Genomic DNA, 15,311 nt, shown 5'->3' with positions numbered 1-15,311 from the left:
TGTTGGTCAACATCACCTTGTATGATCAGATAACAAACCTTGTTTAGCCACAGAACTCTCAAAGAGGCTTTCAAGTCTCAATAATCTTTTCCAGTACTAATGAAGTTATTTCTGACCGGAACAGTCCAGAGTGATCTGCCTTAGATTTCTATGGAGGCCTTGAAACTACTTGCATCAAAGCCTCTGCTCTACAATTACAGACCCAAAAAGGCCTCTGACCTTAAGAAATCCCAGAAACTTTATGAATCTTTATGCTTTCAAATACAGTCTTGCACCCACCAATCTGCAAATGTTGGTGAGCTTCAAATCCTATTATATTGAGATAACCGATAGTCTTATGAAAATCCAGAATAACGTGTGGCCTTTCCTTTACCACAAGCATTTAATTACCACGTAATCATGCCATGATCAAATAAATATATTTCTGATTTGATGTTGTTTTAATTAGCATTATCGCACTTGTTCAAGAACTGGCTTCTCGCATTGTGGCTGGTTATGCTGGCAACATAGAACTCAATGTATTGTCCATAAAAGTTCTTGTGGTCTTCTCTTTCAAAGTGGCCTATCTGAAGGAATTACTGTTAATTACTCCTTAATTATATTTCATGTCATTACTTTAATATTAGTAGTGACTCTGGTCCAGGGCTTGTTTTGGGAACGTCATATGCTAACGCTACTCTTCTTAAGATGTATGAGCTCATATGCTTACGATTTTAACCATGTATAATTCTACACAATTATAGAATAATGTCAGTTTATGACAGAGTTTTCACAGTTGATAATTCCGAAGCAAAACAATAATCTTTAAACGGAATCGCTCTTTGAACTACTGCGCCTAGCTAAACATACGGATTGATTATCTATCTATCTATCTATCTATCTATCTATCTATCTATCTATCTATCTATCTATCTATCTATCTATCTATCTATCTATCTATCTATCTATCTATCTATCTATCTATCTATCTATCTATCTATCTATCTATCTATCTATCTATCTATCTATCTATCAAACAAACAAACAAACAAACATGACGGACTAAATCATTTGCCTCAACTTTAACGATATTCAGCTTTCCTTTTCCATTGCCTCTGTCGTTCAGTCCATTGAACCCTCGTGGTCCAAGCTGCTATAGCATGCTAACTATTAACTATTAGTTCCTTTCTGGGGAAAAAATCACGAATACTTATGGAAGCGTGACAGGAAAATGTTTCACAGAGGAGCTAAAGACGAACGCTTAGTACGCTAAGTGGTAGCCAAACGTTAACCTTCAGGACACAAAAAATGAAAATAATGCGGAATAACTTTGACTCTAGAACACATTTCAAACCTTTTTTTTTTTAACGTTACCCTTCATGGCTCCCGTAACAACCCTATTCGTTTTGGTTGAGGAATTTTACTTACATTTTTAAATTTCTTTTTAAAAACTATTTTTAAATTTCCAGGATGCGTCATAGGACGCTTCTACTGATACAGGCACTCTAAATAAACAGCCACCAGCCTGAGTGGGTGTAGTGCACCCCCTCAAGATTTTCAATATTCAAAGTAGCTGTATTGGCACGACTGTTACAAGAACAATATTGCCGAAGTATTACAAAAAGAAAGATGAACAAGAATTTAAAAAAAGAAAAAAGTGACGCAATAATTACATAATAGGTTACAACAGTAGTGAATAACTTTTGTTTTTAAATTATTTTTGGCAACATTTACTAAAAGATATTTATAAAATATATACACATACTTTATATACATACATATATACTTTTAGATATATATATATCATTGTCAAGTTTGCTGACGACACCGTTGTCGTGGGTCTGATCTCGGACAACGACGAGAGGGCCTACCTGGAGGAGATTAAACACCTGGAAAACTGGTGCCAGGAAAATAATCTCCTCCTAAACGTCAGTAAGACAAAGGAGCTGATCGTGGATTGCAGCAAGAAGCAGGAGCGGCACTACCAACCTGTGAGGATCAGTGGAACCACGGTGGAGAGAGTAGATAGTTTCAGGTACCTTGGAGTTCACATCTCGCAGGACCTGTCCTGGTCCCGCCATACCAACTCCCTGGCAAAGAAGGCTCGTCAGCGTCTTTACCACCTCAGACGCCTAAGGGACTTCAGACTGCCCTCCAAAGTACTGCGGAACTTCTACACCTGCACTATCGAGAGCATCCTCACGGGGAACATCACAGTCTGGTTTGGGAATAGCACCAAGCAGGATAGACAAGCACTCCAAAGGGTAGTGCGTTCAGCAGAGTGCATCACTCACACGGAACTTCCTGACCTGCAGACCATCTACTACAAGCGGTGCCAGACCAAGGCCAGGAAAATTGTGAAGGACCCCACCCAGAGACTCTTCTCTCTGTTGAGGTCAGGGAGGCGCTTCCGCTCCCTGAAGACCAAGACAGAGAGGCTGAAGACGAGCTTCTTCCCACAGGCCATTCTGGCCCTGAATCAGGGAAACTGATAAACTGTGGGGACCACCACCATCACCATGTAACATGACTGTATATCTGTACATCTGTATATATAGATTTATACTCAATTACCCTGTTACACAACAACTGTAGATATGTTATTATACAAAATGGATCTGTACATTCTGTAGATTGTGTACATATATACCCAACCATATACATTGTACATTGTGTATATAATCATAATATACATATATTGTACATACATTAATATATTTTTGTACATACATAGAAGTTCAAGTTCAAGTTCGGTTTATTCGTCACATACATAGTCATACACAGTATAACACGCAGTGAAATGGTGCAAATGGTGAAATGGAATATATATATTTATCTGCATATATATATTTTTCTCTATGCACCCGTTTTCTCTTCCTCAGTTTGGACAGAGCACTCTCCACCATTTCACTGCGCGTTATACTGTGTATGACTATGTATATGACGAATAAACCGAACTTGAACTTGAACTATATATATATATATATATATATATATATATATATATATATATATATATATATATATATATATATATATATATACATACACACACACACACACACACACACACACACACACTTATAGTCTTATAGTATATAAATGGTGTGAGTAGTTAAGGGTGATGAGGTAGGTGTTACCCACTGTCTCTCAGGTGCAACAAGGGGGGTGTTTCCTCTCCCAGAATTATCTGAAATTTCTGTGTTTCATAGTTTGGGATTAGCTGTTTAAATCTGTCTTTGAAATGTTCTCTACTTGTTTTGAATTTTGACAGTGATGATGGAACTGCATCTGTCTCCACCTCGCCACTAAGAGTGACAACACACTCTCTTCTCTCTGGGTAGCCAGGACTCTTAATACCTGCCCTACAGCCAGGCTGTGGTCACTGAGCTGATACTTGGTCAGGATCCTTCTCTGCTGTACATCTCTGAAGCTCTGGAGATACGGTTCATCTGAACTATCTTTTTATTGCAAAGAAACATTTACATTTATTTTGAGCCTGGATTTGGTTCTCCCAGTGCTCTAGATATGTTGTCAATGCTGTGGTGTGCTACAGCCTGTTTGAGTCTCAGGACACTCTGACTGCGGGGACTCTTCTCGGGGGTTTGCTCTTAGCTCTGCAGCGTTTTAAACTTGTTTCTTTGGGGCCTGAATTTAGGTGCATCCAGACATTTAGGGATCTTTTTTTGGATGTTTATAATCAGAGGGAGTCAGCCTAATTCTCACTTCTCTTTCTTTCACTCTCACTCTCTCCAGCATGTGCTGACTGCATCATGAGAAGCTGAATTGTCAACTTTCTGAACTGCTCCCTGTACAGTCAACACAGCACACTCAGGTGTGCATGCAGGGATCGCATAATCAGCATTGATCTCACGGCAGAACAAACGCGGGTCATTGATTGGTGTGTCATCAGAAAGAGAGTGAAGAAGCCACCTGTGGTCCTCTGAATGAGACCACACTCTGTAACTACCTACGCGTCTGATAAAGTGGCTGTTAACTGAAAGGTTCCTTGTTCCTGCATCTTGGAAAACAACAGACCACCTGGGGCTGAGGACATCTACCGCGAGTAGAGAAAAATTCTATGAAACATAACTCAATCTCTGAAAACAAAAATATTACATGGATTATACTATCACAAAACTAACTGCATAAATGCAGGTTTTAAAATAAAGTGTAAATACATTTCCTTTAATCAGAGTGCATATGTGAGGAATCAAACAGTTTTCACCCAAATTACTTACCACCCACCAGATTTCCACACTTAACTGTTACCATGTCTCCTCTTTCAGGTAAAATAATCATTTATCAAAAAAGACAAAGCAAAACCTTCCTTAGCTGTTTAGAAGTTTCCATGTTTAACATGATTTATAGAGATACGTTGTAGTTGGTGGCCCTCAAACTCAGCCAGTTTTTTTAGTAATATATTTTCTACATCACTTGTGCAACAGTTTGAGTCTTTATGCTAGCCATATTTTTAAGGTAATGCCAGTAACAACCTAACACACATTACGAGGACAATGTTATTTGCCTTTTTTTTAAAAAAAAAACAGTTAATGAAGTTGTGGAGGGAGGTCCCATCAGCACGTGGCTCAGACTGATGCTCTTATCGTCCACTCCTTATCCCGTCTGCAACCCTCGTGGTGGCCATCCAAAGAGAAAGATCTGCAGGACGCTAGGCTTCTCACAAGGGAGTGCAAGAACAACCTCCTCCTCCCAAGAAACATGTCAGAAGGTTGGTAATGGGTGCTGGCACTCAGCTTTTATATCTCTGCATTGGCGAATGACCTTTCCCAGTCATTACAGTATCCTGAAGTACAAATAAAGTCTAAGATACATGCATTTCTCCAGCTGTTCCAGAATGTGACTCATCCCAGGTGTGCCCCAGTACTTCTGGGTAGGCGAGGGTGGAGGGAGGCAGTGGTACAGCCCCACTCCTTGGCTTTTTGAGAGTCAGTCCACCACCCCGAGCCCCTGGTTTTCTGCTACGATGAAATCGACATGAGAAGGACCGTGATTCAATAGAGCAATAGTTTTGCTCACATGAAGGAAAAAAACAAAGTAAAACAAAAAAATGTGAACATGAACCTCCTACACATTGCACACATTTGTAATGTTTACTCTTTACAATCATTAAATGAGCAGAACCTTGTTTGGGGGAGGGGGGGTATTAATAATATAACATCATCCATTATAACTATAGATTGACCCCATCTGAGGTTCTGGGTGTATAATAAATGTGAATATTCTCCAACTACAAGCAGAGATGAGCCCAATGTTATTCTGACATTCACAGTAAAGACATAAAAGAAAGAACAAGATAAAATGAAAGTCATTCATCCTTACACTCACTCAGCTCTCTCTCACACAGACTGACCTATGTAAATCACAGAGAAGGAAAATACTCCTATGTAGTGTCCTAACAATATGGAAAAGTTTGAGTGACAGAGACAGGAAATATGTGTAGATGGTTCTTTCTCTCTCCCTCCTGAATTTGTAATGTTTTTAAAGCATGAGTCACACTCCTTTAATCATATGTCTGGACTGCAAAACAAAAAGACAGACAGGAAGGGGATCGGTGTTCAAGAGTTTACACATTAGCTGCACGTGAGGAGCGGTGCAAGAACAGTAACTTCTTTCGCCTGGTTGCTTCCGCAGGCACCAATCACGTGCAAAGATACAGGCAGGGTCCTCAGGCACTCGTTCAATCAGAACGAAGCATTAAAAGCAGTCCATGTCCAATCACGTTGAAGAGTGCAGAGAGGTGGACTCTCTGTCTTCCTTGTCCTCCTCATCCATTTTGCGCCCGTGCTTCCTGAAATACTTGTACCTCTGGACGTACAGCTTGACCAGATTACTCACTTTCACTGGATTGATCTCGCCTGTTCGACTGTGGCAGATCTGAGGGAGACAAACAAGCTTTAATTAGTGTGTGTTTAAAAAGTGTGTGTCATGACGCTGCATGTTCTGAAACAGTGTGAAGAGAGCTCATCCTCTGAAGCTGGTTACGACGCAGCCCATTACCCAAGGACACCTTATTTACCCCACGTTTGTGTTGTGCTCTAGTTCCAAGCAGACCAAGTCAAGGCTTCAGAACTCACAGCTGTGCTGGAATAGCAGAACTATTCGTTCCACCCTTTTACCATATATTTAGGGTCACGCTCAAATGGCTCATCTCAGTGTGTGTGTGGGCACACAGCAAAGATCAATAAACCTGGAAACCTTCCATGGACTGCAGTTTTATTTTAGACCACCACCTGTCTCCTCATAGTGCAAACAAAGGTGAGGGTTGGCTAAGCTTCTATCGATGAAGCACCTTTAAGAAGGGGAGCTCAGTTTACCTTGTGCACAGCTTTCCTCAAGATATCCTTGTACTCCTCTTTGTTGATGTCCTTGCGCTGATAGTATGGCTTAATGGCCAATTTTACTTCCTCTACTGCCCTCTCCTGGGTGTGCAGCTTCTTTAAATACTGAGAGAGGAAAAAAGGTAAAGGGGAAAAAAGCCACACTGGAACAAATCGATTTCAAGGCATAGCAACAACACATTTAACAGACAGAGGCTGTGAAGGGTGAGCATGTAATTGAAAGAAAGTAGTATTAAACTTGCCAAGCAGGGAGAAATACCTTATCGGGGTCTTTACTCTCACTGTCCCAGCTGGTCTCACTTGCACCCCCTGTCGCTACTGACAGACCTGTAGACAATGGAGGAGGTGGTGTCTGAGCACATCCACCACCCAGTGAAAGTCCAGGATGCAAATGAGGAGGTGGAGTTTTGGTGCAGCCGACCAATGGAAGGGAGCCGTGGAGGATAAATTGCGCTGGAGTTGGACCAGGAGGCAGGGCGTGTGATGGAGGGGGAGGGACTTGTGAGGAAGAAGAGGAGGAGGAGGACGAAGGATGTGTCTGTGATTGGTTCTGGTTAGCCTGAGAGAGAATCTGTTTTAACCAAAAAAAAAAAGGAAACACCTTTGAGAATTAACCATAATTTGAGAATTAGCTACATAAAACCAAACCCCCATGCGGACTTTATTAAAGGTACCATCACCTCACCTGACTTGTGGCCTGAATGAACTCTTGTGCTTTGGCTCGACTGGCAATATTAGCCTCCTCCATTTTAAACAGCAGAGCTGTCACTGCAAGACAGAGACACTGCATTACACTTTCATATGTCTCACTACACTCTGCTCAATAGCTTGAGTGTGTGTGTGTGTGTGGGGGGGGGGGGGGGGTTGTGACCTGTTTCATTTTAAGCACTGCATAATTGTTTACTGGTTTGACATGCTGGTCAGATAACTAGGGACGTCTGATAATTAAGGAGATGTTATCAGAGAACGGAAATCAGTCATTTTGATGACTGACAGAATACCTTGATACATGATGCATTAAAACATGATTGTTGATAAAACATGATCAGCAATTGGCTTTGATCATTACTACTGTTTAGTCAACTTATATTTGATTGTTTAATTACCAATGAAAAACACGTTACCAAAAAACTGCTTATACAACAAGCTATTCAGTAATTAGCTGAAAACACAACAGCTCAGTTACTTATGTTTTTAGTTTACTCAATTAATACTAAGTGCACAAGAACAAGGTCTCCACCACTACTTGGTACTTGGAAGGAGATATATAGAGCTTGAACAATTTGAACAATTGAGGGTTAAGGGCCTTGCTCAAGTGGCCCAACAGTGGCATCCTGGCGATGATGGTGTGGCTTGAACTGGTAACCTTTTGATTACTAGTTAAGTACCTTAACCACTGAGCTACCATGTACTCGGTGTCTATAAGGGTATAAAGGAAAAAGAAACTTACATGCCAAAACACCTCCTGCTGTGCAATCCACCCCTGCCTGCAGGCTCCAGGGCAAGGGTGGAACAGCAGGGGGTGGGGGTGGGGGTGGTGGGGGCTTATTGACCGAAGAGGATGACACTGACGATGAGGAGGATGAGGAAGGGTCCGCAGAAGGTGGAGGAATGGGATGAGAGAGGGATGCACCCGCCAAGGTAGATGAAGAAGTGGAGCATGGAGGCGATGTTTTCTGGTCGTCTGGGGGGAGGGGCTTGGAGGCGGACTGCGATATGCTGTCACCCCTTGACTGTGGCGGGCTAGTGGGTGACTTGGAGGACACAAGCTGCACGGACTGTGACTGAGCCGGGCACTCCTCGGAAAGGAAGGATGGTTCTGGTGTCTTGCAGCTGCTGTCTACAGTCTGAGAGTCTGGAGAAGATTCTCTAATGTCCCGAGAGGGCGGCAAAGACAGTGGGGGCGTGTGAGGGGGTGAGGATGAAGGCGGAAGGACACTGGTAGAAGAGGAAGAGGAAGATGAGGAAGATGATGATGAAGGTGTGGGGCCTGGAAGAGCTGAGGGAGGACTGGACGGTTTAGGACCGACTCCACCCAAAGGCTGAATGTCAGTGCCTGCTCCTGCCCAAGCAGAGGCTAAAGTGCTGCTGTTAGCGCCTTTAACATCTGGACCATCCAATGCCAGGCCCCTTTCTCTGGGTTTCTTTCCCGGTCTCCGCCGGCGTTTAGCCACTGAGGAAGATGTAGGAGACGATGCAGACGATGACGTGGAGGTGGTAGAGCTTGGCTTGGCTTTCTTTGACTTCAGGCCCGTCTGGTTGGTGGAGGAGAGCGGAGCGAGGGTGCTGCGTTGCTTTCCTGTCTTGCCCAGTTCCTTGACTCTGCTGGGTAAGGACAGCGGCTCTGAGCAGGGTTTCAGGAACGGAGACCGACTCTCGTTGTCCCGACGAAACACCACAGCGATAGACCCTCCCACAACCGAAGTCCCCGAGGCCCCACCCACAACCCCAGCAGGTCCAAGAAGGTCAATACCCAGTTTATTAGAGTTTCCTGTGGTGCTGCTCACACCCTCCCGCACCAGCACCGAGACCTTGGACTGCAGCTTGGTCTTCCTGCTGCTTCCTCCAATCTTCTTGGACCTTCCAGAACGACCAGACTCCTTCTTGCTCGTTTTCTCCTTCCCTGTCTTCCGACATCTTGTGGTGGTGGATGAGGAGGCACTGGGCGGAAGGGAAGTTGTGTTGCCAGAGCAAGCAGACAGAGGTGGCGAGAGCGAGGGCAAGAGGTTTTTACTTTTTGCTTTGGGTCTGTGAGAAGAGGACGAGGTGGAGGACTCAGACACTTTTTTGCTGCTGGATCTGGATTTCTTCTTCTGATGGTGCCGGCTGATTTTGGGGGCTGCAGATTTGGGTTTGGGACTAGGGAGAGCAGGTTCAGGGGCAGGAGGAGGCAGCAGAGGAGAATCCTCTAGCGAAGGATAATCAGAATCCAGTGCCTCTCCATCTAAAGACAGCATGTCCAGATCCTGGTGGTCGGAGACGTGGTCCGATTCGTAGCTGGGGTAGTGGGGAGGAGTGAGGGAGGTAGGGTGAGACCCGCTCCTGTGCTCCTCCTCCACTCTCTCTTCGTCATCAGAGCGCCTCTTTCGTTTCTTCTTGCGTTTGCGGGGTTTGTCCGAGCCTTGTGTGGGACTTTGGGAATAATCCTGGGCACGCGCTGGGGAGCTGGGGACTGTGGTGGTGGTAGTGGGTGTTGTGGTAACAGTGATAGTTCGTTTGATGGCAAAAAGGTCAGAGCCATTCAGGTCCTGAATTGACGGAGGTACAACAGGTCGGCCATCTCTTCTCTTGTCCCTCTCCCTGTCTCGCTCTCGTTCCTTCTCCCTGTCTCTCCTCTCGCTGCTTTCTCTCTTCCTTTTTGTATTTCCCCTCTCTCGGCTACTCGATCTTCTGCTTCCTTCATCCCGATCTCTCTTCCTTCCCTCTTTCCTTCTGGAGTCTTGCTCTCTTTCTCTGTCCCTGTCATCTCTCCTCCTGTCCCTGTATCTGTCTCTTTCTTGATTTCTGTCCCTATCCCGCTCTTTCTCTGTTTCTTTTTCTCTGTCCCTGTCTCTATCACGTTCTCTCCCCCTGTGGTAGCCTTCTGAGGGACTAGACCAGGACCTGTGACTGGGGGCGTGCCGCGAGGCATTGTGGGATTGCGAGGAAAGTTCCGGAGTGCTCTGGCGTCTACTCTTCCTCTTGCGACTGTCACTTCTGCTACTTCTCCTCCTCTCCTTGTCCTTCCTCCCTCTCCCACTCCTCTCATGATCCCTGTCCTTGTCCTTTACTTTCCCCCCTCTTCCGCTCCTCCTATCATGATCCCTGTCCTTGTTCTCCGGACCCGAATCCACTTTTCCCTCTTTCCTCTTCTTCCGCTTGTCCTTTTCCTCCCCCTTCCCCTCTTTCCGCTTGCGTCGGTCCCTCTCCTTGGAGCTCTTAGATGACTTGCGATTCACCTTCTCCGTGGACAGGGGCGGGGAAGCAGGCGGGGAGAGAGGAGGTAGCGGCAGGTCAGCTGGAGGAGCAGGTGATACAGATGCAGAGGAGCGGCATCGGAATCTCTCTTTTCGTCTGATGGTGAGTTTCCGCCGCAGGTCTCCAACGCCCACCGGGGGAGCTGGTTCCCTGTTCCACTCTCCTTCGGCTCGGACTGATATGAAACCTTCACCATCCAGTACCCGTAGAATCCTCTCAGGCTTAAGACCTCCCCCCTGCAGAAAGGAAGGACTTCCAGAGGATGGGAGCAGCACCTCCCTTCTTCTCTCCACCTCTCTTTCCCTCCCTCTGTCACTGGCACCCACAATCTCCCCTTCTTCTATCTCAGAATGCTCAGAGTCATCCATTCTTCTCTCTCTCACACCTTTCCTCTGTTCCCTCATTCGTTCTCTAAGGGGCCTGATCCTGTTCAAGTGTATTGTTGCTTCCTCAGAAGCATGAATGGGGATCTGCGTCTCTGTCTCTGTCGAGTCTGGAGGCGAACCAGCCGCCTCAGCAATAGTCTCCCCTTCCTCATTTGCATGGTGCTCATGTCGTGTGCCTCCAACTCGACCTCCTCCTTCTCGATTACCTGCCAGCTCCCCTTCATCCTCTTTCTCTGAGGCCGGAGAGCCAGTGGGTTCAAATGGATCATATTTGTCTCCCTCTTCTTCATCCTCTTCCTCCTCTTCCTCAGCCACTCCTCGTTCTCCCTCTCCTTCTGTGGGGTGGAAGGGGTCGTACATCTCAGTTTCTGGGCCCTCCCGCTGTCCATCTCCGAACATGCGGGGGGACAAAGAAAGACGGTGTGATGCGCTTGGAGATGATGGGGGAGGGGCAGCATGCGAAGGCGGAGCTAGAGAAGACGAGGTGGACGAAACGCCGTCTCCCGTTGCTTTGTTGACCCTGCCGTTTCCAGCATGGCCACTGTCCTCGTCTTCACGATAGCCTGTTCCAATTCCTCCAGGAGAGGATGATGAGGAGGGAGATGAGGAGGGAGAGGAGGGGGCAGAAGAAGGTGATGAGGGAGACGCTGAGGGGGAAGAGGGGAGAGGGCTTTTGGCAGTCTCCATCACCCTCTGAGAGGGGCAGAAAGACGACAACCTGGGCATATGTGCTACAGGTTGATGGAGAGCTGCTGTCCACTTGCGGAAAGGGGCAGGGGTCAAAGTGCAGTCTGTTAAGGCCTTTTCTAGCCTAGAGGCTGTTAAAGGAAGGTACTGTCCATCAGATGTGGATCCTAAAAGAAACACCAAAAAGGACGGAAGAAGTGTCACACTTTAGTAGCACAACAGATCATTTAAGTAGCATAAATGACCTACATAGATCATTAGGTGTAAAATAAGCCACGCTACATATAACAACTTACCTGCCTTTCTGAAGCCAAAATGAAGAAAAACAGGCACTGACAAAGTCAGTGAAGAAGCACCCTCTGTCCTTACCTCTGCTGTGAGTTCCACATCCAAATCACTTGAAAAGGACAATAACACTATATCAGCATTGCGATCTTCCAAGTAGTTTAGCAAATATATTTCCCACAGAGCATTTAATAGCCTGTGACCACAGAGCACTGAGATGTCAGACAATCATCTGCTGTGAGATTATGTAAAGTCATCAAACTTAAACATTCAAGCAAGACACCGCAAGTGTCTCAAATCCAACATCATGTCTATAAAGATCAGATTTAACAGATCTGTTCTAACATGTAGGCTAAACAAAGACAAGAGGCATCATAAATGTCTGTCTGCACACTTAACACTTCATATTCTCTTACACCTACCTGTCAGAGAACTGATGTTGAGAGCACAGCTGAGGCATAAGGAATGCAGTATTGGAGAAACTAGCAGTAGAAGCCCCCTACACAAGCAAACCAAACACTTACATGACACTTGGGTCAACCTCTTGTGCTCACTGAATTACAGACAGATGGTCCAAATGAAAGAGGAGGAACCGATACAGCTCACTTCCTGTGACAGATTGATGCTTTGGCCGTTCGTTCTACATTACCAGCTCACTGGGCTCATCATCTGTGGACTCTCTGTTTCCTTGGTAACACCTTAGACCGATTGTCCTTCTGTTTTCCTCAGATTCCTTCTCTTCCTCTTCATCTGAATGTTGCTCAGGCTGTGACGGGACACACCAGACAGACAAACGCGAGTGAACCTCATCATCTGGCTTTTATGGAGTGATGTTGCCAACACACAAACGCTATCTAACCTTCACATGATCCATATAAAAAGGCGCCCCTTAATCGTGTAAACGGGCACTGACCTTAGTTTGCAGAGTGCCCGCTTCACCACCATCATATTGCCCATCTGCACCCATCTAAGAGACATTGGAATAAAAACCCATAATTGTCAATATAACAATTTCATTCAGACTTCCAAGTGTGAGATATATATGTACACATATATACATACACACACACACACACACACACGAATGCATACAGTGAATAACTAAGACTATTAGGATAAGTCTTAGGCATTATACGTAAAATTTGGTGATGCGCCACCACAAAAAAAGTTTCCATCAATAAAAGTTCTCATGTAAAATTTTGCTATCAAACAAACGTCTATTACGGAATCACTAAAGCTAACCATCGACCAAAGAAACAGTAGTTAAGTCAACGAAATTCTTTTTTTTTTTAACTACTTTTACTCATGTAGCATGCTGTCTGAATATAACATAAGGTCTGTGATGGACTGCGTGTCACCGTCGAGGAGACAGTCTGTGTTTTGACTGGCATTAACTGTCCAAAATCACTCAGGAACTGCAAGTACAGCGCATGGTGCCGTGCTGCGATATTATACTGAAAATCCAATAACTGGCAGGCTAGCTCGCTAGCCAATATGGTGCGTGACGTTTCTCTATCTCCTATTTGCTTGTTAATACTTGCAATTGGTCGATGACCTTTCAAATAACGACAAAGCATTCACCAACCATCCCCATACACCCATCCACTCCACAATGACAACACATACCGAGATTTCTGGTCGACAGCCAGCTAACTTCTACCTTATTGCGGATTAGCTCTCCCAGCTAACTAGCTGTTAAAAATCGGGGTTGTTTTAAATAACTCAATGGCCAAACATGCAGAGGTTCAGCTATTACCGCTGCTGTGCGTGTGCTTTGTTATGACAGATAGTTCCTCATGCGTTATTTGCTAAAGAAAATACTCAGCTGGCTATTGCAGTCCCTAGCTAGCTAGCGTCCCAGTTTCGGTTTCAGTAGCCTGCTAGCCAGGTTAGCTGCGAGATCGACTGACTCTGAACTGATCTTCCATCTAGCTAGCAGGCTAAACTGCAGCTAAGCTAACAAAATTATTTACCGTCACCAGGAAGCGTTATGGCAGTAGGTGAATTCCACAGTCTTGATGCTTTAAAGCACTTCAGTATCCTCTAAAACGGAATATGAAAGGCTGAAACATTTTCCTACTACGAACACAATAAGAGGCCCATCCCATCCTAATCCGCCATTTTACTCCCCTCACTGTAAAACAGCCAGTACGGAATTGTGGGAAATGTAGTTTTCTTTTGGTTTGCGCTTTTTTTCTCGCTCATCAGTTATTTTACCTAGGTTTAAACTCCACTGCCTCCTGTTGGAACGGATGTCGGCACACTATATTAAGTTCGGGATCAGTTAAAAAAAAAAAAAAGTCAACGTGTAGTTAATATAATACAGCGAACGTAGCATAAGGTTGGACATATTGGACCTGTGTACTATACATTCATCTTTTACTTTTAACATGTTTAGGGGAAAAACATGTTCTCCTTTCATTAGATGTTTCCTAGTTCTGGTCAAGTTTTAAAACTAAAACAATAAATTCTACCTTACATTGATTGTTGTTACATAATTACTACACATATATGAGATAATAATACAGATATATGTTATTATGACCTATTGAGACCTTGTAATATTCATACTAACATTATATATTTAATTTACTGTATGCTGTAAAGAGCTAAACTAAACCAAAGTCTGTTTGAAATAGAGTATCTGACTTGCCAAGACAATTTGCAAAGCTGATCTTTACCAAGTTAAAGTTACTTTTCATGTTTCTCAATTATATTCAATACTATGTGTAAACAATAATGTAGGCTACCTCTTAATAGGCTAAATTGTCTAAACCTATTAAACTTAGCCTGTACAGATTTAGCTTCAGTTATCTCGGTTAGCTTGTTGTTGCTAAATCTCTGAGATTCCTCATCAGTGCAAAATGTATAACCATACAAATTTATAACCATATAAATCAGTTACTCACAGGTGACAAGATACTTTAGTGCTTTTATTGGTTTTTATTTGTTACATCTTCACTTAAGGTAGTTTGGTGATTCTGATGAGGAAACATCGGAACCTTCGGTCAATGACCAAAGCAATTTATATCAAGCATATTATATTTTTGCATTCTGTTTCCATGTCTTCTTCCTCTTCATCCTTTCACCACAGAGACCGGACCATTCTCTTTCTCACCACATATAAATAAAAGCGCTTCTACCAACTGAATACCACACAGCCTGCGGTTACCAAATCCACCACTAGGAGTCACCAGAGAGACGGTGCATAACGTGACCACAAGCAGCCTGTGACACTGCATCCCCCAGCCCAGAAAATACAGTAGACATATGGAAAGATAGAAGAAGTCAAATTCACACATTGCAGCCGAAGTGACACCAAAACGTTAAGGACACAGAGAGAATAAGAACAGTTACTTAAAAAAAAAAAATCTAATTACATCTTATTTCATTTCATTTCATTTCAGAGAATGAAACGTAAAGGGCAGAAAATCACAATCAGTGAAAATTAAGAGCATCTGAAGATAAACGAGATTAACCAATGAGCGCATGTCAACAAGCATGCATATATAAATGACAAAGAAACGTACTTGATTCTCTCTCCTGTTCCAGTGTTGTCAGAGTTTGATGGTGTAGGTGCCTCCACTATACTCTTCTTCAGGGAAACCTGGAGTCACTATATCTGCAACTTCACCCCCCACCCCACCACTCTCTC

General features: G+C 44.1%; 1 protein-coding gene across 3 annotated transcripts; it reads right to left on the bottom strand.

Moving 5' to 3' along the window:
- Positions 1 to 4,151: 4,151 nt before the first annotated feature.
- On the bottom strand, positions 4,152 to 13,797 carry scaf1 (SR-related CTD-associated factor 1). 3 transcript variants are annotated; one of them, XM_027014697.3, is made up of 10 exons: positions 13,283 to 13,797; positions 12,570 to 12,623; positions 12,306 to 12,422; positions 12,079 to 12,155; positions 11,668 to 11,768; positions 7,792 to 11,538; positions 7,027 to 7,109; positions 6,601 to 6,912; positions 6,318 to 6,446; positions 4,152 to 5,877 (listed from the first exon to the last, which is right to left on the bottom strand). In XM_027014697.3, exons 2-10 carry the CDS (start codon positions 12,621 to 12,623, stop codon positions 5,719 to 5,721), a joined length of 4,779 nt encoding a protein of 1,592 aa, XP_026870498.3. In that variant the 5' UTR covers positions 13,283 to 13,797; the 3' UTR covers positions 4,152 to 5,718. The 3 variants fall into 3 exon arrangements, with proteins under 3 accessions (XP_026870498.3, XP_026870497.3, XP_081567637.1); XM_027014696.3 differs by having other exon boundaries at positions 13,630 to 13,797; XM_081711511.1 differs by lacking the exons at positions 12,079 to 12,155; positions 13,283 to 13,797.
- Between the last annotated feature and the right edge of the window lie 1,514 nt (positions 13,798 to 15,311).

Source organism: Electrophorus electricus, chromosome 3 (assembly GCF_041902795.1).
Source record: "Electrophorus electricus isolate QZ-2024a chromosome 3, ASM4190279v1, whole genome shotgun sequence".
Taxonomy (NCBI): Eukaryota; Metazoa; Chordata; class Actinopteri; order Gymnotiformes; family Gymnotidae; genus Electrophorus; species Electrophorus electricus.
The sequence above is the reverse complement of the archived record's forward strand: the minus strand, read 5'-3'. Positions and strand labels throughout refer to the sequence as shown.